This window comes from Fusarium solani (assembly GCF_023522795.1).
Source record: "Fusarium solani strain SB1 chromosome Unknown bctg00000009, whole genome shotgun sequence".
Classification (NCBI taxonomy): Eukaryota; Fungi; Ascomycota; class Sordariomycetes; order Hypocreales; family Nectriaceae; genus Fusarium; species Fusarium solani.
In genome coordinates, this window is record NW_027072144.1 from 1,296,856 (window position 1) to 1,320,749 (window position 23,894).

A 23,894-nucleotide genomic window follows, 5' to 3' on the forward strand; every position below is an offset into this window, starting at 1 on the left:
ATGCATCAAGTTTGGTGATTCGTCGCAGTCTCGGAGACGGAGGAATTCCGCGGTGCCTGCGCTAGCACTCGGGTAACCCCTCGCAACGCAATAGGGCTCCACTTTAATTAAGCCGAGCTTCAAAACATGCCTACGAATGCAAATAAGCACCCTTCGAAATCGATCCTCGCCACGACATCATATATACCAGTAATGTCAGTGATACCGTATCGACTCGACAAATTGACAAAACCTGGTGGGTCCTAGCACCCCTGCTTCATGCAAGTTCTATTCCTCATACAGTTAGTATGAGAATCAGAACACAACGTCAGCTCATCTCCCCCTCTTCCTTGATTTTGGCAAATTCCTCGTGTCACGGCCGCCGGCATGCCCCAATCGAGGCCATCGCTGGTGTGCGGCTTCATTGATATCGTCTGTATGTGCAGAAGTGAGGGCATTCCCAACGGAAGCTAACTAGGGCCAAATAGACGTCACCCATGACTTTGAACGCGCCGAACCCTTCGAGATTAGACAGACCTACCGCCTCGAGTACAGGCAGCCCTCTTCACCCGGTCAAAATACAGGGATTTTCCTAGCAAAAGAAGGCCATTACTACGGTTAGGTTAGGGTGCGAAGTAGTCAGGCTGCCGACGATGTCTTGAGCCGGGGAAAGGTGTGTTTTTGCAAGGTCGATAGAGACGACGAAGGACAAGTCAATAGCTAAGGTACAACTACAATACATGATTCAGGCTCTTCCTCCACTGTAATCGGGGCCTCGGCAGTAGTCCCGTCGGTATATTTCCTCATCAGCCGTCTCACAATGTCATCCTTATTCCCACCCACCAAAAGTCCAAGCCCCTTGGCCATTATCTTTAGCTGTTCCTTCTTTAGCTGCATGAGACCAATATAAAGGTCCTCTGGGGTGTTGTCTTCGTCCCCAGCTAACATAAGCTCCTCAAAGTCCGTGAGGGTATTCACAACTTCTTCCTCCTTGACGATAACCTCCTCAGCAGTCTCCCAACCCGTAAAATCGATCTCGTCGATGTCTTTGATATGTATGAGGTGGTCCTGGCTCCCGTCGGGTCTCACACTAATACCGCAGGTTGTGAATGACTTGGCAATCATCTCAGGGCGTTGGGCAAGTCGTTGGATAGCCCGTGAGACGACCCATGTTGTCATTATCCTCTTATCCTTGACGGACCACTCTGTCTGCCCTTGGGCCTCCTTATTTATCATGTAAATAAGGGTTTCTTCTCGTAGCAAGTCCTTCAATGGTCTGTTGACGGACACGTCAAGCGGTTGAAGCTGACCCGTACAGCCCGGCGGGATAAGCGCCCTCGTCACCTTCTGTTGCCGTAGCTGGTCTGTGACTTTGTCAGACTTGTGAAATGTGGCGACGTCCATTACGAGAAGGAAGTCTCGTGTTTTCGCCTGTACGTCCGCCAATTCGTCCTTGATCCAGTCATAAAATAGGTCCTCATTATTGTACGCTGTCTCATTGTACGCGACAGTCACGTCTGGTGCATAAAGATGGCCCTCATCTGCGAAAATCCTGCCTTGTGGACCGGCGGTGCCGTGGAAGATGATCTTGGGCTTTAGTCGGAAAGACCCGTCGGCGAAGATATACATGATCAGGGTGGCCTGTCTCTTGCTCCACCCGCTACGGTCGGTCTTGCCGGCCACGGTTTTTGCCCCACGTAATTCCCACGTACTTCCATCGAGATATTCGAATGGAATCGGGGTCTCATCGACGTTTAAAGTCCATTTCTTCTCAAAGCGACGAACGGGCGAGTCAAGGATATAATTTATAGTCATTTTGGCTGACTGGTCGTGGCGCAATTGCAGTGTATTGGTGTTATTGGATACCCGGCGGATAAAGCGGAGGAAGTTATTCGTGATAGCCTTGTATTCCTCGGGGCGACGACTTGACTCCTTGGTGATCCGACGCTTGACGATGCCTCGCCGCCGCTTAAAGCCTAGCCACCAACCATTTGAGAATGTGAATACCTTCACTGACTGAGGGTATTTATCATCCCAGATAATCTGGGCCTGTCTCCTGAACCATCCAGTCGTCACGATAAGCTTCTTGTCCCGGGCCTCTAGAAACCGCCGGAAAAGCTCGTCCTCGAGGTCCGACCAGTGGGGGGAATATCTTCGTTTCTTGATGTCAAGGATGGCCTCCTTATCCCGTTTCCAACGGTATATTGTAAACTCAGGAATTAGGAACTGGACTGCGGCTTCTCTGGCTAGTGGATGACGATAACCATTGACAGAAAAGTAGTGATCTGGATCGTATATCCTATGATGCTCTAGGAACATAAGGACCTCGACTTTCTTGCGTGGTGAGTATGTATTCTCACGGCGTTGCAGGGGCTTTGGAGGAGTATATTTCCGATGGGACAGCGGCTTCTTCTTTGGTCCTGATTTCCGGGGCGTAATATTGACTGACCGCTCCACAAGTGTCATTTTGAGCAAAAAACGGGGTCATGATAGCTTCACATCGGATGAAAAAACAGGTGATTTACGTTGGAAGGGGGAAAATCCCTCAACATTGCAAAACCCTTGTCTGATATTGCGGGGAAGAGCATCGAGAGTTCATCATCACATACTAACTATATGAGGAATAGAACTTGCATGAAGCAGGGGTGCCAGGACCCACCAGGTTTTGTCAATTTGTCGAGTCGATACGGTATTGTGTGGTAGAAAAGAAAGTCAAAACAGGTTGTGCCATGGGAAAATGGTTCGCGGACCATGGGAAAAGGGATTGAGGCAGACAGGGTGGCTTGCATCAGTGCCAGTCATGTGCCTCAAGTCTCCGGCAGCTGGGGGACGGGTGGTGATTGCAAGCAAGAGCAAATCACTCAGCCAAGGGGGCAAGATCGGCAATGCCAAGCAAATCCCCCCATTTAGCGCCAACCAATTAATTACGGTTTTTCCTGCCTTCTTTACCCTTCTTTACGGATGCTGATTGGACAAGATGCACTTTAGCGAATCTGGCTACGCCAATCAGCCTCCACATTTTGGGTTCCACTCACCCGATGCCAACTGGACTCGTCCTGCCTTCCTGCGACCTTCCGCCCTCATTTCTTTTTGCCCTGTCTCCCTCGCGCCATCAAGCAAGCCGACATCCTTGCCCCCATGGACAGTATCATCTTTGAGCCGGGTAGGTCGCAGCGACCACAACCACGCGTACAGCCAAAGCCGGGCCGATCGCCTGATGCGATCAGCTTGGTGAAGACTTTTCTGAGGGCTTTACCCAAAGGAGAAGAAGACTGGGATGACAAAAGGCCGCACACCCAAGCAGATATCAATGACTTACGGCATGAGCTGACGCTAGACAAAATCCCTCGCGAAGAGCGTGCGGGAATGGGGCCGAGGGCACTTCTCCAAGCATTCGCAGTGGAGCATGCTGCCTTGCTCGAGGAAGCACAATCACAAATCCACATGCTTGTCTTCATTGCGTTGGGGAAAGTTGCGGTTGGATTAGGTCTCCGTGCCAAAGACGTCAATACGATGGTGGCCGAATGCACAGGGGTCCCTGAATCCGCAGTGAAGGCAATGCGACTTGGTGTCCGGAGGTGGATCAAAGCCTCAGATGTGCTTCGGCGGACGTGGCTTGGCCGTGCAGATGAGCTACCTTTTCGTCGTTCGTAGCCCACAAGAATTATCCCGATGATGCACTTGCTTAGAGCTTACAGGGAAAAACTTTATTCATACGATGAAGAAACTCTCAGACGAGAATATCGGGATCCTTGGAGAGATGAGGATCGAAGAAGATCATGCGGTGCTCGATGATGTCAGGGTCTACATCCCTAGGAAACAGCTATCCTCGGACTCACTCCGTCTGCCTGATATTATTCACGAGCTTTATGGCGGGAAATTCAGGTATGCATCCAGGCCAGCTTCACAGCCACTGCTGACTTGCAAGTCTGATTGAGATTGAACGCTATCTCGATGTTCCCGGCACCGGCGACATCAACCCTGATAAAAGTGACCACCCGCCTACTAGCCACGATATGATGGCGATGATGAAAGAGTCGGCTCCCTCGGCTTTGGATGTAGTTCATAGATAGCCAAAGAGAACTTCATGTGTTCAGCGCCGGCTACCAATGCTCCACTGAAGTGCAACTCCTGATCAGGCTCCCATGTCTGTTGCTCTGATGAGATACCCCTATGCCGAATTCGGAAGTTCGCCTTGTACTGTGACAAGAGAACGGCACGTCCCAAGTATTCTTCTGGTATGCTTGCCTCGTGGCCCACGGAGAGCCGAAAAGCCTCCGGTTCCCGCACCCTTCGCCCGATGTCTGCACTCACCAGCTCGGTTAAATGCGTCTGGAGCGAGGTCGTCAGCCACAGTGGGAACTCCATACTGGGGCAACGCACCTGAGTTTCAAGGATTTCGTGCATCTTGATGCAAGCTTTTGGCGAATCATAACTGTGAAGGCCGAACTCTTTTTCTGGTGGTTGCACAGTGACGATGTCTGCTATTGCCTCCTGACGAAGTCTCTTCAATTCTGCGTTCAGAGGGTGGAATCCAAACAGTGGCCGCGGTCGAGAGAGCGCTGCTTGGTCTGTCTCTATCGTACTGTTGGTCATGGAGTCTCACGGAAAAGGCCGCAGACGATAAAGAATGCCTCAGCTGATCGGAGCCTCCACCGCGCCTCGGAGCAAGATGTTGATAGATCTGCGTGGCTGCCTCAGGCCTATGCGCTAGGCCTCCCGTCTGACGGCGCAATTCGCGGAACGGGTATTGGCCCCGTCCTTGACCCACAAATCTGGAATACGACGCCGATCTGCCCACAAAAACCCTCGAGGGAAGAGAAGAGAATCGCAAGTTTGGGGTGGGGTAATTGGTAAGTCATGCCGGGCTTCCCACTCAATTAAGCGCACGTTCCGATCCTAGCTTACTTCTCCATACACCCACCATGCGGAGCTAGCGAAATTACCACACACACGGGAGGATGAACATCCTTCCTATTTCGGGACGGGGATTTTCTTGGCGAATCCAGTGTCCCACTCAGCTGAACCCTACCTCCAAGTGCCTCGTTCGTGCTCCAAAAAGGGCGCTTGTGACGGGGCAACGGCGTTTTAGATGTTATCCTTGCTCCACTAGATACACCAATCTAGTTAGCTGTGGCGGCAACGGGTTCCAGCTATTTCTTATCCTTGCACTTGCAGCAGGAAGAAACCTTCTGATGCTGTAGCGGCAAGGATTGATACCGAACCCAGTGCTATGTCTCATTTCTCTTTTAGACGTCATCTTGCTCTTTGTCCTCCGTCAGAGTGCAAAGCGTGAAATGGAGTACAACGTGTTTCATTACTGCGTGATTCAGCGCAATTCTTGTTTCTCGTCGCGATCAATCGACAACATCGCATACATCACACGATACGGCGCTGTGAACTCAATTCGAAGCGATCATGACCGATTTCTCCAAGTCCTGGAACCCAGGCTGTGCCGTTTCAACGTCGAGGAGCAAAGAATACAGAACTTCATGGTGAAGCATACCGGTTTCGAGGTGTAAGGCGAATCATTGTACCGCGATCATAGCTGACTCTTATCCAGCTATATAGAATTTTCGGGTTGGCGCCGTTTTGCAGAGCTGACGTGGGAGGGAGAGCGATCTTGCAAAGCGACGGCAGAGTTTCCCAGAGGCTTCAAACAAGTCATGATTGAGCTTCGCAGGGAGAGTGATGTTAAATCTCTGGGGCAAGCTTCGCGAGAATTTCCAACGTACTCACCGGACGACAACGATATTTTTTCGACGATATTCGATCCAGAGGGCTACGAAGGCTTCTCTGTGATCTTTACGGCCTCAAATGGTCAAAATGACATACGGGTGATATCAAAGCCTCTGACATACTGCGGGCCTCTATGCAGGGCCGGTCGCTCACATGCTACGAGGCCTGACGGGTTGGTGTGCGTCCTCAAACTAAGGTCTGTCTTGGTCTATCATTCTGCACTAGCTAACACACTGTAGGCCTGACTTGTTGAAGACGAATTTTCCCCCTCCAGGCGATCCTATTGATGGTGATAGCCCTGAAATTCTAGACCTCCCCAACGATTGCGAGTCTAGAGATGAAGTAGAAGAGATTGAGAGTGCCGATTCTGAGTTGCGTTCTACCATTAGCTCTCGTGAAGGCCCTGCAGAAAGCACAGTGCTGGTTACCATGAAAGAAATTGAGACGACGCTGGAAGGATGGATGAGTCGCGACCGAGAATCATATACGATGGCCGAACTTTGCAAGGCGTTTCCAGGATATGAGCCTGCAACCCTGAGCCGGGCTTGGTATCGGGTGAGGGATAGGCTGAAGGGCAACAGGCTCACGAAGATGCCGACTCTACATGGGTAAGTTTACCGTCGAAACCGCTTTTCAAACACTGAATCACTCCAGGGGATCGAGAATTACCAAGCCAAGAGTTAAATCTGCCGGAAGGACGGCAGGCGGGTCGTCCATAGTTGTCAGGCAGTGAAGCAATGGATGAAGTCTCAGCATCATGGCATCACACAGCCCTGTTTGAAAATTCGTTGCAGGGCGATGGGCTGTAGCATGTTCTCCAAATCAAATTAGTTATTCTCATTACCTTTGATCCCAACAAGCGTGATCTCAGCCCACTGTGATACCGGTAGTCAATATCCCGACCTCTAGCAAAGAGGTGATCTGCTCGTCTGGAACAACCCACCCGGTTGGTCTTCCGCGATCAGACTCCTAAAGTTTCCCTGACCAAAGGGACCAACGATCCTCTACTTACCTACTTGGGTCCGATGCCGTAGTCGCGCGACGCAATAGGGGTAATGATAGACCCACGCGCACATGAAAAGGTCGTGGGGGTCCGGCAAACACCCGGGTCGCTCGCGGAACGTCGTGGGCGGATTAGTACATGAATTGGGAGTGAGGGGGACTTATATAAACCCAGGTGCCAACAAGACTCGTTGTTCAATACCACTTATTTCATGCTCGCAAACGAATGCATCATGGATCCGACAAATGGCCATCTGATCGCAATGTATATCCTCCTTGGCCCGCTCGCTTTCACTCTCGGCACAGTTTCCTACCACAGCTGGCTTCGGTATTCAATGGCTCGTCTGCCCAAGTATGGCTGTCCTTCCAAGCATGATCATCCGTCCGAACAGTGTCAAATCCTCAAGTTGGGCCGGGTGCCTGATGCATCCGCAACCTTCGTCGAGGAGCACCCTTTACTCTTCATGTGTCTCGCAGTGGCAATTGCGGTCTTCGGGATTTGCATTGTGACTGCCTCGGCGGTTCTGACCTTCATTCGAGGGGGCCACTGGGCGACTGCTTTTGGTACCACGCCGACTCTTTTGAGTATGATAATAGAGGTAAGTCGACTTGCACCCTAAAAACGCATGGATGGTATGCTGAGAGGCGCGCAGTGCCTGTGGTTGAGGAGCTCAAGGAACCCTCAGCAAGATGCGTTCTCTACGTTGCTCCTGTGGGTACTTTTAGGCACCGCCTGTTCATTGACTCTTGGCGCTATCTTGAGTATCTGGGTTGCCCCAGAGACAATATTCGTCGTGGTCCTTTCCGCCAGCGCTTATCGTGGCTGGCTAGTGTGGGAGTGGGGAACAATTGTGAGAGATACAATGGAGAAACCGAGGCTCCTTCTCTGCATGATGATGCAAGTCGCAGTTCTCGGGATCACCTGTGTTGCGTTCGGGATCCGTCTAGCTGAGCCGGGCTTGGCCTCTACCTATACGGAGATGCTTGTGAGTTCACGGGAAGAATATTTTGGGGCTGGCACTAACGAAGTAGATCATCTCTTATGGTTTTGTGTTACTTGATCTTGCTATGCTCTCGATAAGTACTTTCCGCCTGCGACGTCGATATGCTTCAGCCGCGAAGGAAACGCGTGCAGCATTCGCTGCGTTTAACTCGACTTCGAGCTTAGCAGAAGGGTCGGTTCGACATAGGGCACAGAACGGAGATGAGCGAATACCGCAAACAAATTCAAATGGCTGGGCACATGGGCAGAATCAAACCACCATTCGCGAGGAGAGCTTGGGGATGGAATTGAAAGTTCAAGATGCCGTATAGAAGACTCAGAGGAAGGAGTGGAATACCCCTTGACGTCTTTGCCAGCTCACATTGTGATACACAAGAGAATTTATAAGACTAAGTTTCAAAGGCGCCCCCGAAGAAGGAAGACACGGTCTCTTCTTCAGCTGATTGCTGTGACTAGTACATCTGGCTTCCGGAAGACAGGCGAAGCAAACAGTAAGGTTGACAATAGGACGAATTAGTTCTGTAGTAGAAAGACTCTGCGGGCGTAATTTCTCATCACCCACCCCTTTATATAGCCTAGATAAAACTTATGGCGAAGCTCAGTACAAATTGAACTACAACTCCTAGTTATCTATGCCTCAATATTCCGTACCAACAGCCTCTATAAAGTCCTCAACTAGGGAATACTTGAGTCTGATACAATTAAGCTTTGAACTTTGTCGAGTACCGAACTTGAATCGTGGCCTTGGAACGATTTGGGAGGGCGCTATGTATCTGAGCCCAGGAGCGGCCATCGCGTTTCATGCTGCGTACCATCCTATCCTCCTCCGGCGTCCACTTATCGCCAGGTGACCTCGATCCCGGATATGATATCTTCGACACTCTCCGCCTCTGATTAGGACCTGAACCCGAATTCGGCGATCCATGATCAATCGCGCTCATCGGCAGACTAACGTCTCCCAAGACACCAGGAAGCGAAAACTCCAAATGGAACATTCTCTCCCCACCAATTGTAGTGCACTTCGCAACGCCTTGGAAGGGAAATTCCTTGAATTCTGCGTCATCTGTTCCAGGTCATCAGAGGCATCGGTGAGTGGTACCGACGCGACGTCACGACGTAATGGACGTTGAGGCTCAGCGGTGGGGCGGTTGTCAGTGGGCACGGCACCACAAGACGATCCACGTGACTGCGGGGTCTGGCGACGTCGTCTAAGCCGAAACCGCGGCGACGAGCACGATCTCGTCGGAGACGTAGTGTCGCACTGAGCGTGCTGAAAGGATCAAGGATCAGGTAAAGAATAATGGGCAGCAGCAGTGTGTTGATTGATTGTTGTCTGAAGTTGTCTCTTGTGCGGGGTATTCCATCCCGCAGAGTTACTTAAAGCATACGGCTAGATTACTAACGCAGTTGTTTCATGAGGCCGCGAAGATCATGCCTACCCTGCGACACGTAGAGACCAAAGCCGAGGAGCTAAGTCTCGTCCGGCGTCTCTTCACCGGCGGTTGGGGATCTTCGTCATCGCTTTCGTCTTCGTCGCTGATGTGGCTGCTCTCCGTTCTGAGGTCCTTCTCTTGGCAAACCTCCATCTCGACGGAGTTGACAGAGTTGACGGAGACATTGGAAACTTGTGTCAACCTAGCACCGATACGTGAATGCAGACATCGAACAAAAAATCAGTGTAGATTGAGGACTAAAACGAGCGTCCCCCCTCTTATCTAAAGGAGCGACGAGAGTCGGTCTCTTTATACCCGTGTTCAGTCTGCCGATTCATAGACAGCAGGCTGTTGCCTGACGCTAGTTGTGGTCGTTCACTCTCATCGTGATCCTTGCCCCCAACAGTAAGCGAAGGTCTCCGGAGCTTGACACTTGTTGAAACAGCTGTCCTTACTGAAGCATGTGGTTGGCCCATCCAAGAGACCACTCCTTCTTCGACCGTTGACCAACAACGCAAGTCTAATCAAAACCGAGGAATTCCACGTAAGTTGAAAAGCTTCTATTCACACGGATCACGCTAGATCGATCATGCCGTCCTAACGACCTTCCAGGTATGCAGCCGCGAAGAAACTTTCCCACGATCGTCTAGATAAGACAGCAAATAGTGTCGTCTATGCTGTTGGATCCGATAGCGACACTGGGTTGGCTAAGGATAGTCTTTCTGTTCTGAAAGGTGGAACGGTCTGGTATGAGGGGCGAGAAGCCCTGGGACCAGGCAAGGATATCGCAGAGTCAGACAAGTGTATCAGGAAAGAGGCAAGCATATATCAGACTCTTGGGTAGCATGGCCGTATCCTCAGTTGTATTCGCGTCGAGACCGGCGTTCCTGATGATCCAGGCCCGACACCGAAAGCATGGGCGTTACGCTTGTAGCGGTCTCACCTTGGCAGCCTCCGAGACACAATTGTGAATACCTCTACAAATCCTCCTAGCCAGTCAACTCGGCTCCATCTGGCATACCAGTTTTCCGAGGGTGTTGCGCATCTGCACCAGAGCGGGATTGTCTAGGGCGACCTATCGACTCGCAATGCCTTTCTGTTTGATGAGTGGCGCGTCAAGCTGGGTGATTTTGCCGACTCGGACGGAGTAGGCGATTATCCGAAGGACTGGTACGGATGCGAGGACCGCTACTGCCCCCCCGGCTCGGATAAACCTCAACAACACAATATCGGGACCATGGACCGTGAATTATTTGCTCTTGGAAGTGCTATCTACGAGGTCCTCGAGTGGAAGGTGCCATATGGCTCTCGTACCGAGATATCAGACGACAGTGTCAGTGAGGCCTTATCTAACGGCGAATGGCCAGAACTATCTGAAGACAATCCTGCCAAGTCAATTATCCAGAAGCTTTGGGGGTATTCATATGTCTCATCTCGAGATGTCGTTCACGATTTGCAGGCCCTTTTGCCTTCCCACGGGCAGTCACTGTCTCTGCGAAGTAAGACTCGGTTAGTTTGTATATAATAGATGCCTTTGATCGACTAATCTGGCCCGTATAGGTCCTCATCGGCTGGGACTGGACAACTCTCGTCGAATATAAAATGCGGGATTGCACCTCCTGGAAGTTGAACAGCAAGACCTCAATCCATTCACCTCGAGGACATTCTTCTATAGCCCTGCTTATCAACTTGACGTGTCATCCACTTCCCCATCGCCAGGATATATCCATTACCTAGGTAGGTTTGCGGGCTCTTCCCTCGAGGCTATGAAAACTCTAATGTCCCATCCCAAGCCATGCCAGAAGACTCGAGCTCCACCCCAACCACTTCATCCACTTCATCCAGCACATCCAGCAAAGATAGCGGGGGGCAGACCACTTCGCAGACTGGAACGAGTGAGAATGGGGGTCAGTCAGGGAATGAAGTTGTGCCAGCAATGTCAATGCCGACGGTTATGACCTACTCAGGGAAGGAGTGGGCAGAAGGAAGCGAGGTTTAACTGTATTCAAGTCGGGCGATTTCTTGGGCAGAAACAGTGCTTAGCAGATGTGCCGATATCACCAATTTGACACTGTTCAAATGGCCGTCATCATGCCCAAGCTTCCTATGCTCCCCTCTCGTAATACATGGATCAACTGATCTGTGATTGATTTCATCAATTGTCATCTCCACCAGATCGTTTGTCCTACCCGCCTAGCATAGCGCCAAGAAAGAGGGACCGTAGAGAAGACCGGGGTAGATTGATTTGGCTACAGTAGGCTTTTCCGGTGCTCTCATAATATCCACAAGGTGCCGGCTCGAGAGGCGAGGTTCAAGTACGATGCTCGCCAGACAGCACATCCGATTCGGAATCGTTGCATTTTTCACCCTATTTTATTTGTTTTGATCATATCATGGTCTGCTAACTCGGCTAGCCGATGCTGCCTTCTTATCTATACTATCTTTTGGTTGCTTCAGTCTTTTCGTCTACGGAAAGCCAAACTTGCCGCGTGTTTGGCTTGGATCCTGGGTGGCTATTCGAGTTGTCTTCATCGTCACCTGTGTTCTACATGCCGGCGCAGTGATCCACCTGGGAGGAATCTCTGGTGTGCTGCTGCGCAACATCCGGGGAACGGTTTGTCTGCATCTCATCGCCGTTTGAGAGGTATCGCGGGCCCATCAACTTCCGATACCGTGTCAACACTGTAATAGGAGAAGACCTTGGCTCTTAGGCCCACAATTGACATGATCCCATGGACGAGTCGATGGCTTGAGCATCACCAATGGGCAATGATCGCTCTTTTCTTTGAGTGCAGTGTCATGATAATTTTACCGTTGGTACTTCAGTACGCGAGCGTCGAGACAATCGTCTTTACCCTTGCTTCAATCATGCCTATTTCGAACTACGCGCTGGTGATGGGTGTCGTGTGGGTTCATGATCGGAAGACCCCTTGGGCGGGGGGGTTCATGTGCGAGCCAGTTGAAGATCTGCCGGATTATTGCTGTCGGAACATGCGTGGTTGTATTCTCCGGGCCCCTCATGGCCGTCTCAGCATTAAGCTTATATGTTGACACGGCCTTGCCTAAGGACTAGTTTGTCTTGTGATCCGGATGCAGTTGAAGACTGAAGATTCGCTGGCTGATCAGAATGATACGATGCTTCTTAACTGCCACTCAACTAACGCCGCACTTGATATTGAATAACCAGGGGAGTCACTAAAGTCTGCCTTGGCGGTTCCTGAAGGCTCGCTTCAGCTTCACTTTTGGACTTGCCTCGTGATTAAACGTCCACGGCAACGCAAGGCTTTCTAATCTACACTCTAAAAGATCTCAAGAAAAGAGCGACAGAGAGAAGGCGGGTGAGGGTGGAAGAAACTGTCATTGCTAGCTTGACTTAACGATCCACCTTGCATTCCGGTGTTGGAGGGACCCGAGCGGATATTCAGTGTTTGTAATATTAAATAAATAACAAAATGATGCTTCACACAATGTCGGATTACCAGAGATTTTCCTGGTTGATAAAGATGTTACTAGGGAAGGTGCCTTCGCTGGGCATCGCCATAGCTGGGAAGACGATGTGAGGCGGCTGCAGTTGCATCCTGGCAGCATGATTGCTCAACACGTCAGTCAACGTACGGACCTGAACATATCTCCAATGGCCCGATATATCCTGTACTAAGACAAAGACTTGCTGGAGGTTGCGGAGATTGAATTGCCTGTCGATTCCGTCTATGTCCTCGGCTGTAACGATGGCTTCTGGGGCCGTGAAAGCCGTCTCCTGAATAGGGCCGGTGCGTTCCAGGGCCGTGGAGCTTGCTGTACTAGTCGACAGCAGCCTGCCAGTCTGACTGTGACATGACCGGGGTGGACGGATGAACTCTGCGATCTCTTCGTTGGAGAATAAAGACAGAACTGGCATCCGGGAACTTGACGTAGGTTTAATGCTGTTGAGCCAGCTGGTCCACCAACCCTCCAGGACATCGTAAATCTTTTCAGCAGCTTCGTCATACTTTCCCATTTCACCTAGGTGCGCAATGCTCTCGATGGCAGTCGCCGCCGGGATATCGAGGCTGTAACCCCGGGACTCTATCCTGACCCAAACAATTAGTTTAACCGGAAAACGTAGAGAAAGTTTTGGGCAGATAACTCACTGTGTAGAACTGAAGGTTGTCAGCAGGAATAAGACCCCGGGGTGCCCAGTTGTCGTGGCCAAGTCATCATACCTTTTACCGCCTGTCCCGTATGCTGCAAGATTCTTTTTGAACAGATCCTGTTCTTTGAACAGACCATGTTCTTGCACCGACTGCAGCATGAAGTGTTGTAGGAAGAGCGATAGCGAGTGTGTGTTGCCTAGGCTGATGAAAATATGCCCAAATGCCTTGCGTAATCTGTAATAGTGGACCATATATACCCGACGCCTGACGACATCGACCGGACACATTTCGATCAGAGACGATCGTCCGATTTTCTCGTAAATGCAATATGCCACATTGCATTCCGTAGGCAGATCGCCAAGAAATTCATCCGGAGAGTTTCTCCATTGGTCAACCATACGAGAAATCTGTTCATCCTGGTAAAAGTGGTGGGAGCGTGTGGTCGACTTGGGCTTGCTGACTACGCTCTTGGTGTCATGACTGAGAGACAATAGGTGTGAAGGCTCGACAACCTAGGAAAAGGCTTAGCATAAGCTCAGCTTGTGCAGGGGAACGTGGCTAACCTCGAGTGCAGGGTCGCTGGACCCTTGGCGAGCGGCGAGAGCACCTTGTGCTAATGTGTTACCGGCCCATGTGAAATTCTCCGAACCCATTATCGGTTAGGTACGTTGGGTGATAGAGGGAGGGTGGATTTTGGGATTTTCAGCGGGCACTGTGCAGGCTGAAAATGATGAGGAAAGAGAGAAAAGGAGAGAGGAGGTTGGTGATGAGGAATAAATAGTGGATCGATGTGTTGCCAAGACTCAAAAGAGTGGATCGGTGTGTCAGTGAGTGGGCCAGATGGTGAGTCTTGATGATACTAGCGCAGATGAGATTTTCGCTTGCTCCAGCCGCAATGTCCGAGCGTCAAGTGTCGGACTTGAGAAGCGGAAGATCTAGCGGCCCGAGACCTTCTCACTAGCCGCGATCTTATCGAGCCTAGTCCTTGTGGGGGTGCAAACTCGGCAGAATCCTCACCAACGCCTCAAACCAAGTGCTGAGTCGCACATTGTTGCTAACTGGTTCCGCTTCCTCGCTATCTAAAATGGATATGGTTCGGACGGGATATCTGGATGCCCATGTCAAATCGTTAATGCAGAGCCTGGGCTCCCCCAGTGATTTGCAGTGGATGGAAGACCAAGGGAGGGGTCTGCGTTTTTATGTGATGTCTCCGGGACAACGTGCGTTTATCCAGAAGTTTCGAGATTATCACGTACGTTGAGAAACCCAAGTACAGAGTCTCTGCTGATTATTCGACCAGGGGAAGGCTCTCTTGGATAAAGCTCAGACAGCAGCTGAGCGAGAGGTATGGGTTGATGTGAAGCGCCCTTTCCGGCTTTCGGCAGGAGCCGACCTTTCCGCCGGGTCTGAGGATCTCCTGGTGTTGCTTCCACTGTACGAGGTCGCCTCTTGCGTTCAGTACAGGTCTAGAGAGTCCGGGGAATGGCTCTATTTGCCATGGGAGCCAGGGATGTATGTCACCATCCCATGGGGCTGCGCGGTACGTGTCGTCTCAGCAGGGGCCGTGTATGGCTTACCAGTTATTTTCACCTGGAGACCCAAACCGAGCGATGGCGCTGAAATCGAGCCGTGATGAAGCTCAGTGATGATGGGGTGGATCTGCTTCGATCGGTGTATGCTATTCAATGTAGAATTCAATACATTTGTGGGCTCTTCGCCTAACCCGAGTGGTGTCTTGCGACTGTGGTTTCTTACTGTGGGCTTCTGGCCCTTGAAACAACCAGACACAGACATGGCTAGCGCTATGCGATGCATTTGGCACGCATGCCGATGGAGCGTGATGGGAGCTTGGCGTGGATGGACCGAATGAGACAGGCCTGGGCCTCGTTCGTACACACCTGGGCAAGGCTCGCCCTACCACACTCCGGCCACAGACCTGCCCGGCCTTTCCTTGCTTCTTCGATGGCTCCGCGCACTGTGTACAGCACTCACTGCCGATGTACCAAATGCCATGAGCGGCTCCCATGACTCCTACTGAGCAGATCGCCAGCACTGACTGGGCAGCCATAAGACGCCCTGGAAAGATCGAGGCTGCAGGGCCATACAGTAGTGATTTCACTGCTTACAGTGTGCTGGCTGAGGGTTTACATCAGTGAGCTGGATTGGTGACATGAGGGCCGACAGGTGCGAGCCTGTCCCAGACCAACGGCCAAGCAGTGACGACGCCAGACGCTGTCCTGCCGCTCTACAAGTGACTGTTAAATAGCTGAAAGAAGTCTTGCCTGGGCATCGGAAGACAGGTACTCTGCTCTTCTCTCCAAACAGATAGATGGGCCAGATTCAGACCCTCATACCAGCGCTTTGTGGAAGCATTCGGGCTATTTGCCATCAGCGGTGCTTCCAACGGATCTGGCCGTGTTCAACGCACAGTGGTAGTGAATCTGCATGTCTGAAACCAAGGCATACCAGGCATGGTGCGCACATCGGGGCTATTGGGGGAAGAAACCAACAGGAAAGGATGTTGGTCCAGTTCTTGACAAATGGAAACTTGACATGAATTTAGGCCTCTAGCCTAAGTTCAAGCAGTGGCTCGCCACACGAGCGAGTAATACGTATTATGCACCGTAGGGTTGAGGCCTTTCCCGTTCGAAAAGGGCTGCAGAGTCGGCAGCAACAAGTGATCCTTCTCTGGTTGTGCCGTTCTTGTCTTGGCGGGGCACGGGGGGGTTCGGCATGCAGGGGTGTCTCACCCCCTCCCCGGCAAGGAAAGACCGACGACTACAGAGTACTTATTTTGCATCTGCGAGCGAATCAACTGCTTACCCCACCAGGAACTACCGATCCACTTTTCATATCCGCTTACCACACAGGCGAAAAGGCCAAGCTGACCACCGTCCACGGTTGATAGGCCCGAGAAGGCAGCCTGCCGACGCGCCGACACCCAACTTGGAAAGCATAAGGCGAGAAGATACAGTGGCTGGCTGATCAACTTGAGTACTGAGAGCTTCATCAGCTGTAGGCCTGATTTCTGTGTTGCCGCAGTGGATTTGCTTGAGGGTGGGCGAGTCGGGACGCAGTACTGAACTCCAACGTCGCCCATCCCCGTTCGTGGCGATCAATCCAGGGCGGGGGGAAGAATGAAGCGAAACACGAGACTCACCTCTTGCATTCGCACGCCGAACCCCTGGAGTACATGGTCGAAATGTTTTTTCAGCGCTATACACTGGCAGAATCAGGGGATCACAGGGCGCGGGTGGACCACGGTGGACCGGATCGGGGCTTCATTCATGCCAAACTGAATAACCTCCCCTAACACGCCTCATACAACGATCTGAACAGTCATTCACTTGCTCTGGCAGTTCTATGCGCCGTGTCGGGTCCGTATTGGTGATGTAGGTACCAGCTGCCATGGACTGGGCCACAACTACCACGGCACAACGAACCGCATCGGCGTAGCGATCTCGGGGAACGTGGAAGGCCGAGGCTTCAGGTACATTAGAGGTGAGGCATCTGTCAATTCTTAGAGGACGGTGGCCCGGGGCTCTGGCGATGATTGCCCAGTTCAATGGTCAATGGTCATGTCCATGCCACCCCTGTACCATGACATATCACATGATTGCGCGCTGGAGCGTGAAAGATTTCCCTTGGTTTCAACTAACGTCTTTTAGTGTAGCCTCCACAGCTCTGGCCATTCTAGGCCACGCAGATCTGGCTGAGATCGCCAGGTCTCACCACACCTCGCCAGTGCTTCTCTACCACCCATCCTTGCCGTGCCCACTGGTCGCGCCAGGAGTAGAAAGGTATCAACGGAGTGGGCCCCGGCATGGGGCCACGGTCCCGCGGAAGTCAGAGGATTGCGGAGACCCAAAAAGCAAACAGTTCGCGAAAGGGCCGCGGCACAGGTGCTTGTGGTTGGGGGCCGGCCTGCTGACGCGCTTCCAAATATTCCCTGTCCCTCCATCAACAGTCGACGCTCTACGCCAGCTTTTATTTCAGAGTCGCCAGTCCTTTTCCAACTTATTACTATCACCATTACCGAGCACGTCCCATTATCTTTAACCCTTTGCGATCATTGATATCTTTTCTTTCACTCCCAGTACGAATCGCGAGCGCAAGCTCTGTCCCTCCCGAGCACCATAATGGATGCACTGAAGAACCTTTCCACAAACGTCCCAGACTGGCTCAAGCGTCTTGACAACCTCAGCGGCCAGATAGATCGTCGTCAGGCCGAACTGGCCGCCATCGCTGCTGCCGAGGGCAAGAATGCAGAGACAAAGTCCCTCCGGAACAAGGGATCGACTGAATCTCTCAAGCCCAAGGATGACCCTCCTATAGTTCATGCCGAACCCCCCGCTGGGGATGCCATTCTCGAAGACCCTACCAACGCGGAGCAGCCCTCAGAAACCCACGCAGAGCCTCCGAAGCACACACCGAGCCCCGAATCCATCCAGCGGCAGCAAGAAATCATCAGGGCAGCGCGTACCCGAGCACGAGCCCAGGTCAAGAAGAAGCCCAAGTCACCGTCCATGATGTCGAACGAAGATGCCCCTCAAGCATATAGAACACGCAGCTTGATCATTGTGTTTTATGACAGCTATGTACAAAGATTCTTTGACGAGCTTGTGAGGTTTGTCTCATCAAGCCGAAACCTGATGCGCAAGGCCAAGATGGCCGCCCGAGTTGCCCAGATCAAGAAGCTCGCTGAGCAGGATGTGTCAGAGGATGGAAGCAATGGCGAGGACGAGCTCCCCTCATTGCGATATATGAGCAGCAGACGATTCGGTCCCATGTCAATATCCCGAAACGGTCCCAACAATGGACCACCCGATGTATACGACAACCTGGATAAGGGTCTTGAGTTTGTGCAAAGCAAGTGCGAGCATGGCGCCCACCAGTTCCTCCGCGACGGAGACTGCAACGACGAGATCTCCAAGGCCCGGAAACGACTCACCGAGGTCCTGGAGATGGCCAATAAGGAGATGGAGCGTGTGCAACGTGAAGAGCCTGAGCTAGCAAAGGAGACGGGTGAGGTGAGCAAGGTTCGCACGAGAAGGCCCATCAGCATGCGCCGGGATATGAGCGTCGGCCTCAAGGAAGGCAGCCCGACACCTGCCAAGAAGATCAAGCTGGAGTCTGGCGAGGAAGAGCCCCGTAAGATAGAAGCTGTCGAGCCAGTTGAGATGGACCTCTCAGCGCCGATAGTGGTGGATCCAGATATCATGGAGGCCGACGAGGGCATCGACATGGAGATACCCAGGCTACAATATCGATCGACGCGGTCGATGCGAAACCGTGGACCATAGCGGATTTGCAACAGCTGTCGAGGTGCCGCGAGAGACTCTTCTTCGTGACTATTGAACCCATGTACAGTACCTGTATCTAATTATTCCCTTTCGGTCAGATTGTTTGAGTGGTGTTGATGGATAAATTGTTCATTCTTTTGGAATACTGCTCTGGATAGGGTGCCGAGCGCATCCAGCTGTGTTGGAAACTCTGACACCAGGTGGCTTTGGAGCTGCGGCGTGTTTTCATCTTTACTACTTCCCATCCTTTCTTCCTGCCCCTGAATTTAAAAGTATCTATTCAATCGTAAATTGCCGCGGCAATTTCTTCGTCTAGTGGGCGATGATTCATCTTGTATCCTGTCTTGTATATGTGTTGGACGAGGGTAGATTCACCCATAGCGCCTAGCGCAATCATTGAAGCTTCCTACACGCTCATAAATGGCAAAAGATGCATGAGATCACAGCGACAAGCACATTGGTCTTCTAGGCCTCTTCGTGGTTGTGTGATACCGCCAGCACCAAAGCGGACAGCCAGTTCAGCTGGGCAGAGTCCTTTGTGCACGGCGCCATACTCTCGCGAGTTTTGAACTGGGCTCCCCTGCAGTGGTGCACGTCGTTGCTTGCCAGCCGTATGACTTGCAGTACGAAGCAGCTGCAGGCGCTTTTGGCGGACCCTTGTTTCTCCAACCGGAGAAAAGACACAGATATGACGTGCCGAGAGAGCCCACTCCTCATTTTCTACTTGACTGCGGTTCATGTTCCGCCTGGGTCGGTGGTCCCGCAGTGATGTCCCCTTGGGGTTGGGACCAGGGGGCTTGCGGGCTACAACGAGTCATTGCCTCCAATGCCGAGCCACCGCGGTCACATCGTCGATGCAAATGAGCGGCACACGCGCTTCATTTGATTCCTTTCCCGGAACAGTCGCGTCCAAAGTAGGAGTATGACCCCTGCACGTACATGTGCGTTGACCCAACGTCGCCGCGAGGCATGTAGTGGAGCGGGAGAGAACAGCGCGAGCCAACTTAACATGGTTTGCCACTTGCTGGTTTAACACCATCCGCATCAGCGCTATCTTAGCAGAGTCGCGCCATCTACGGGTCAGCTAGGGTAGATGATGACAAGCCAACAGGGAGTGTGATGAATAGGCAGTCGCAGTGCGATTGTTTATCATTATCAAAAGCCAAATTCCCAGATGGCGATACAAGGAAGAGAGTAGTCCAGTGTTCCATTGGCCTATTACAAGACTATCCCGGTGCAAAGGCAAATGGGAAGGGAAGATGGAGCAAGGCTCAGAGTAGGGTACCAGACTCGCCTGAGTATCCCACCCCTTTCCAGGCACATGAGCCGACACACAGGTTGCCGGTGTGGGCGGTATCGCTTCACGCTTTGCTTGATCCGGCCGAGCTTCAGTTCATTGATAATCGGCTGACATTAAGAACGCCATTCGATCTTGAAGCTGTTGGACCGGCGATAAGCATTGCCATCCCGGTCGCGACGCATGACACCTGATGGATCCAAGCTCGGAATTGCTACACCTCGCCGCATATGGTGGCCTGGCCAGACACTGTGTCGGCTCGAACCCAGGGCATGGAATCGTGGGGGTCGGGATGAGAAGGGTACGAAAGAGCAGAATCAGCACGCTAATGCAGTCGTTGTGGGTTATTTGATTGCTTGCTTTTCCTCGCCGGAACTGTGAAGCCGCTCGTTAGTGTCAGCAGGAAAATCTTCATGCTGAATCACAGGGGGGCTATTCTTCGATGTGCGACAGGGGTGCTAAGGGCAGCGCGGAACATTCAAGGACATCTCGCGCAGCAGGGACATCGATCTATAAATACAACCTCTTAACCCTCAAGAATATTGACAAAGTTTCATGCTACATTGAGTGTGCCTTTTTGTCTGAAACATGAAACAACACACAGCACTCACAACAGAGACCCGTCTTCCTGGTCTACAGAGCCTCCTTAACACGACGCGAATCTCAGAGGGCGCCGGAACCACTGGTGGAAATTCTAAATATGAACCCTCCAATTTCCAATCATATTCGAACGGGTTTAGAGAATCTACCGCGAATACGCAATCAACATCTGAGCCACGATCAACTGCGCAACTTTCCGGACCGGGTCAGCCTAACGTACATGATAAGTGAGTGAACCATCCAAGTGAGTGAACCACTTTTCTCAACCCTTACTACTATAAATAAGTATAAAAATACCACAAAGCATCTGATCAATTGAAATTACTCACTATACTCTTCCCCAGACGTCTCAATCACTACCTGACATGTTCTTACATTATGCCCGGGCTTGCCGCATACACCACATCGCCGAACGCCCGGCCCGACCGACCTTCCCCGACCACCACTTCTCGACGATTCCGCAGCTACCTGCGCATCTACATCCATCTGATCAATTGCTTGCCTTGCTTGATCTACTATCATTACCCCTCCTTTCTGTAGTCTAGTCCTTTTGGCCCTCCGGCGCCGGCTTAGTATCTCATTTGCCTGCCGAAGGTCTTGGTTTTCAGCAACCAGTAAGGCAACCTTATGCATAACTGCCTTTGTCCCTTTCTCAAGAGACTTCATAGCTGCAATAATTGACTCTGGAGAGCTACTATGATGCCTCCTGATTCGTCTTTCGAGGTATTCAGACTGAGATCCGGCCTCAAGCACGGTCTTTGGGGTCTTTGAGACCCAAGGGGTCGTAGGGCTGACTACCTCCTCGGCAGGCGTTGGAGTCCGTAGCTGCACATCAAGCTTTGAGACTATACTTTCTGGGTCAAGAGGGACAAGCCCAGCTCCTCTAAAGGCTGACCTGATGTTTCTTTCTGTCATAGTAGCCTGATGCGCGGCGTAGAAGGCTGGAAAGAACTCGGTCTTAGAAATATGGGTTATAGAGCATCTGATCAAATGCTCTATTTCTCGACCATAAGCCTGCTTAAGCAGGTTAAAGTACCCGACGTCAAGAGGCTGAAGTAGATGAGACGAATGAGGCGGCATACAAAGCGTAATAATCTTCTTTTCCTCACAATATCTCTCAAAGTCGACGGAGTGGTGACTTTCGTGGCCGTCGAGGATCAAAAGACGATAGGAACCAACTGATCGGTTGCTTGTACACCGGTCAAAGTGCTTTAGCCACTCGAGACCGATGTCGTTATCGGTCCAACCATTTTGGCTCGTTGCAATAGCCCAATCGCCCGGGAGGTTGCTTTCTTGGTACCAATTGGCGAGGTGATATTGGCCCGCACCGATGATAAACGGCTGGATCGCCCAGCCTTCCGCATTGATCGCCTGAATGACCGTAATCCATTCCCGGTTTCCAGGCTGCACTGATTTTGGCTTTCCACGCCTATCTGTGCCTGTGACGACCATTCCGCTCTGAATTATGCCCATCATAAAGCCGGTCTCATCAAAGTTCCAGATATCATCTGATCGGATGCCATACTTCGCGATTGTATTCGCCACGAGCCTAAACCAATTGCGAATAATAGTTGGATCTTCGCATTTAGCTCTCTGGTAGTCGTATTTACGAAAAAAACGCGTCCTAAGCTCGTGGTGTCGCGTAACGAAGTTATGAGCCCAGCGCTTGCCGACGGGTGGCGCGTCGCGGTCGGCGAGCAGTCGGTTGGCCATTTCTTCAACAAAACGCTGTCGCGGGGGAAATCCTCGCGAATCTAGGTCGAGAATGAACTGAATAATGATCTGTTCCTCTAGATCAGATAGTCGACGTGACTTTGGTATAGAATCGCGTCTTGATTGAATGCCATTCTGTCGGCGACGTAAGGTTATGCGATTAACCTTATATATACCTGCAGCGCGTCGGAGGCTCAATCTATGATTATTTTGAAGGGCCTGAAGTGCAAGAAGCATTCTAGCCTCATAATTTGGGTCAGACATGTCTAGTGGTTGATAAATCAATTGATCAATTGGAAGGTTAGGTGTAGGAGGGAAAAGTGGTTCACTCACTTGGATGGTTCACTCACTTATCATGTACGTTATGCCAACAATCCCTCCAACAACGAGAGTTGGTTGCATGCCCTCCCCCGGTGGCTCTTCGTTGGCGAACAGCTCCCAATCCATGAACTTCCCATTCCCCGCTATCGATGATCCAAGGCGAAAACCAAACCCTGAACAACGCATGTAAGTTCCAAGTCTTTACTACTTGATCACGTCAGCTAACGATCAAATGGGGCCTTTTCGACAGAGCCTTCGCGTAGGTACGAAACTCTAAAAAACACGAGGCAACATTCGATGGGCTCCCGGCCTGGCATTGATGCTACTGAGGGCTTTTCTTCACCAACTTCGACTGCTGCAAGATCGCACTCCCAGCCTTCCGTGGCGTTTCCTGAGGCGCACATCCATCCACCATATGCTGCTGTCTCGCCCCAAAATGTTGAAATGAGAAGATGCTAATTGCTTAATTCTTGTCTCAAAGTGAAGTAGGGGGACCACTATTTATGTACAGGCACGATTTCTTGTAGAATGTTCCTCCTTCTTCCACACCTTGCCACCGACTTGGTCGCCTCACACTTGTGATCTCCAACACAAAATGTCCAGGAGATGCAAGATCCATCCGCACATCTCCCGGGTATGCAGCCATACCTAGGCACGTCTACATCGGGAAAGGCAGTACCGCCCTGGCACGAGGGACTTTTTAATGCACCTAAAGGACAATATTTCATGATCCTCCCAGGAAGTGATGATCGAATATCCGTCCCGGTCGATGTCCAAAACTCGAAGATGAAAGAAAAGAGGGACCGAAATGCTGCAGCATCACAGAGGCATCGAGAGAAGAAGAAAAGGCAACAGAATGAGCTGTCTGAGGAAGCGAAACAGCTTCGGACGGAGGTGAAACAGCTTCGGACGGAGGTGAGAGAAATGAGAGAGCGTGTGAAGATTATGGAAGAGGAACAAAACTCACATCGGGACCTCATCATGCACGCGCAATGGCTAACCTATTGGGCCCAAGCGTCGGATTTCCCGTCCCAGACGAGCAAGACGACTGTAAGAATGGATAGCTTGGCGGCAAGGCCACAAAACTATGGAGGCGGGAGTTCACCAGGCGAACGACCATTAAAACGCTGCCGAACGAGCCAAGTCCTCGAGCTCCCGGCATCGGTGTACGGAGCTTTCGTCAATCCACCCACCGGTAGACGTGGCTCCGAATTGCCGCCCAAACAAACCCTGCAGGATACTTCGACAAGGTGGGTTATGTCTCAGAACGCTGGGGTATCGACTCCATCAACTTTTGTGGCGAATGTTCGGTAGAACTGAGCTATTGGAGAAGTTGTGGACATTTTTGAAACATTTCACCTACTTGGTCCC

General features: G+C 51.5%; 7 protein-coding genes across 7 annotated transcripts; 4 read left to right on the forward strand and 3 right to left on the reverse strand.

The window, feature by feature from the left end:
- Positions 1-699: 699 nt before the first annotated feature.
- On the reverse strand, positions 700-2,445 carry MRS44_013474 (uncharacterized protein; the record flags this gene model as incomplete). Its single annotated transcript, XM_065616946.1, has 1 exon — positions 700-2,445. One exon carries the CDS (start codon positions 2,443-2,445, stop codon positions 700-702), a length of 1,746 nt encoding a protein of 581 aa, XP_065473018.1.
- A 511-nt stretch (positions 2,446-2,956) lies between these two features.
- Positions 2,957-4,052, forward strand: MRS44_013475 (uncharacterized protein; the record flags this gene model as incomplete). The annotated part of the gene is made up of 4 exons (XM_065616947.1): positions 2,957-3,124; positions 3,175-3,625; positions 3,678-3,864; positions 3,908-4,052. 4 exons carry the CDS (start codon positions 2,957-2,959, stop codon positions 4,050-4,052), a joined length of 951 nt encoding a protein of 316 aa, XP_065473019.1.
- A 1,224-nt stretch (positions 4,053-5,276) lies between these two features.
- On the forward strand, positions 5,277-8,034 carry MRS44_013476 (uncharacterized protein; the record flags this gene model as incomplete). Its single annotated transcript, XM_065616948.1, has 6 exons — positions 5,277-5,497; positions 5,543-5,914; positions 5,958-6,326; positions 6,896-7,319; positions 7,374-7,706; positions 7,753-8,034. 6 exons carry the CDS (start codon positions 5,277-5,279, stop codon positions 8,032-8,034), a joined length of 2,001 nt encoding a protein of 666 aa, XP_065473020.1.
- A 2,037-nt stretch (positions 8,035-10,071) lies between these two features.
- Positions 10,072-10,757, forward strand: MRS44_013477 (uncharacterized protein; the record flags this gene model as incomplete). The annotated part of the gene is made up of 3 exons (XM_065616949.1): positions 10,072-10,086; positions 10,226-10,655; positions 10,717-10,757. The coding sequence occupies 3 exons, from the start codon at positions 10,072-10,074 to the stop codon at positions 10,755-10,757; spliced, it is 486 nt and encodes a 161-aa protein (XP_065473021.1).
- Positions 10,758-12,631: 1,874 nt separating this feature from the next.
- Positions 12,632-13,942, reverse strand: MRS44_013478 (uncharacterized protein; the record flags this gene model as incomplete). Its single annotated transcript, XM_065616950.1, has 4 exons — positions 12,632-13,226; positions 13,287-13,295; positions 13,359-13,801; positions 13,853-13,942. 4 exons carry the CDS (start codon positions 13,940-13,942, stop codon positions 12,632-12,634), a joined length of 1,137 nt encoding a protein of 378 aa, XP_065473022.1.
- Positions 13,943-17,428: 3,486 nt separating this feature from the next.
- Positions 17,429-18,592, forward strand: MRS44_013479 (uncharacterized protein; the record flags this gene model as incomplete). The annotated part of the gene is made up of 1 exon (XM_065616951.1): positions 17,429-18,592. The coding sequence occupies one exon, from the start codon at positions 17,429-17,431 to the stop codon at positions 18,590-18,592; it is 1,164 nt and encodes a 387-aa protein (XP_065473023.1).
- A 2,642-nt stretch (positions 18,593-21,234) lies between these two features.
- MRS44_013480 (uncharacterized protein) lies at positions 21,235-22,202 on the reverse strand (the record flags this gene model as incomplete). The annotated part of the gene is made up of 2 exons (XM_065616952.1): positions 21,235-21,283; positions 21,385-22,202. The coding sequence occupies 2 exons, from the start codon at positions 22,200-22,202 to the stop codon at positions 21,235-21,237; spliced, it is 867 nt and encodes a 288-aa protein (XP_065473024.1).
- Positions 22,203-23,894: the final 1,692 nt, after the last annotated feature.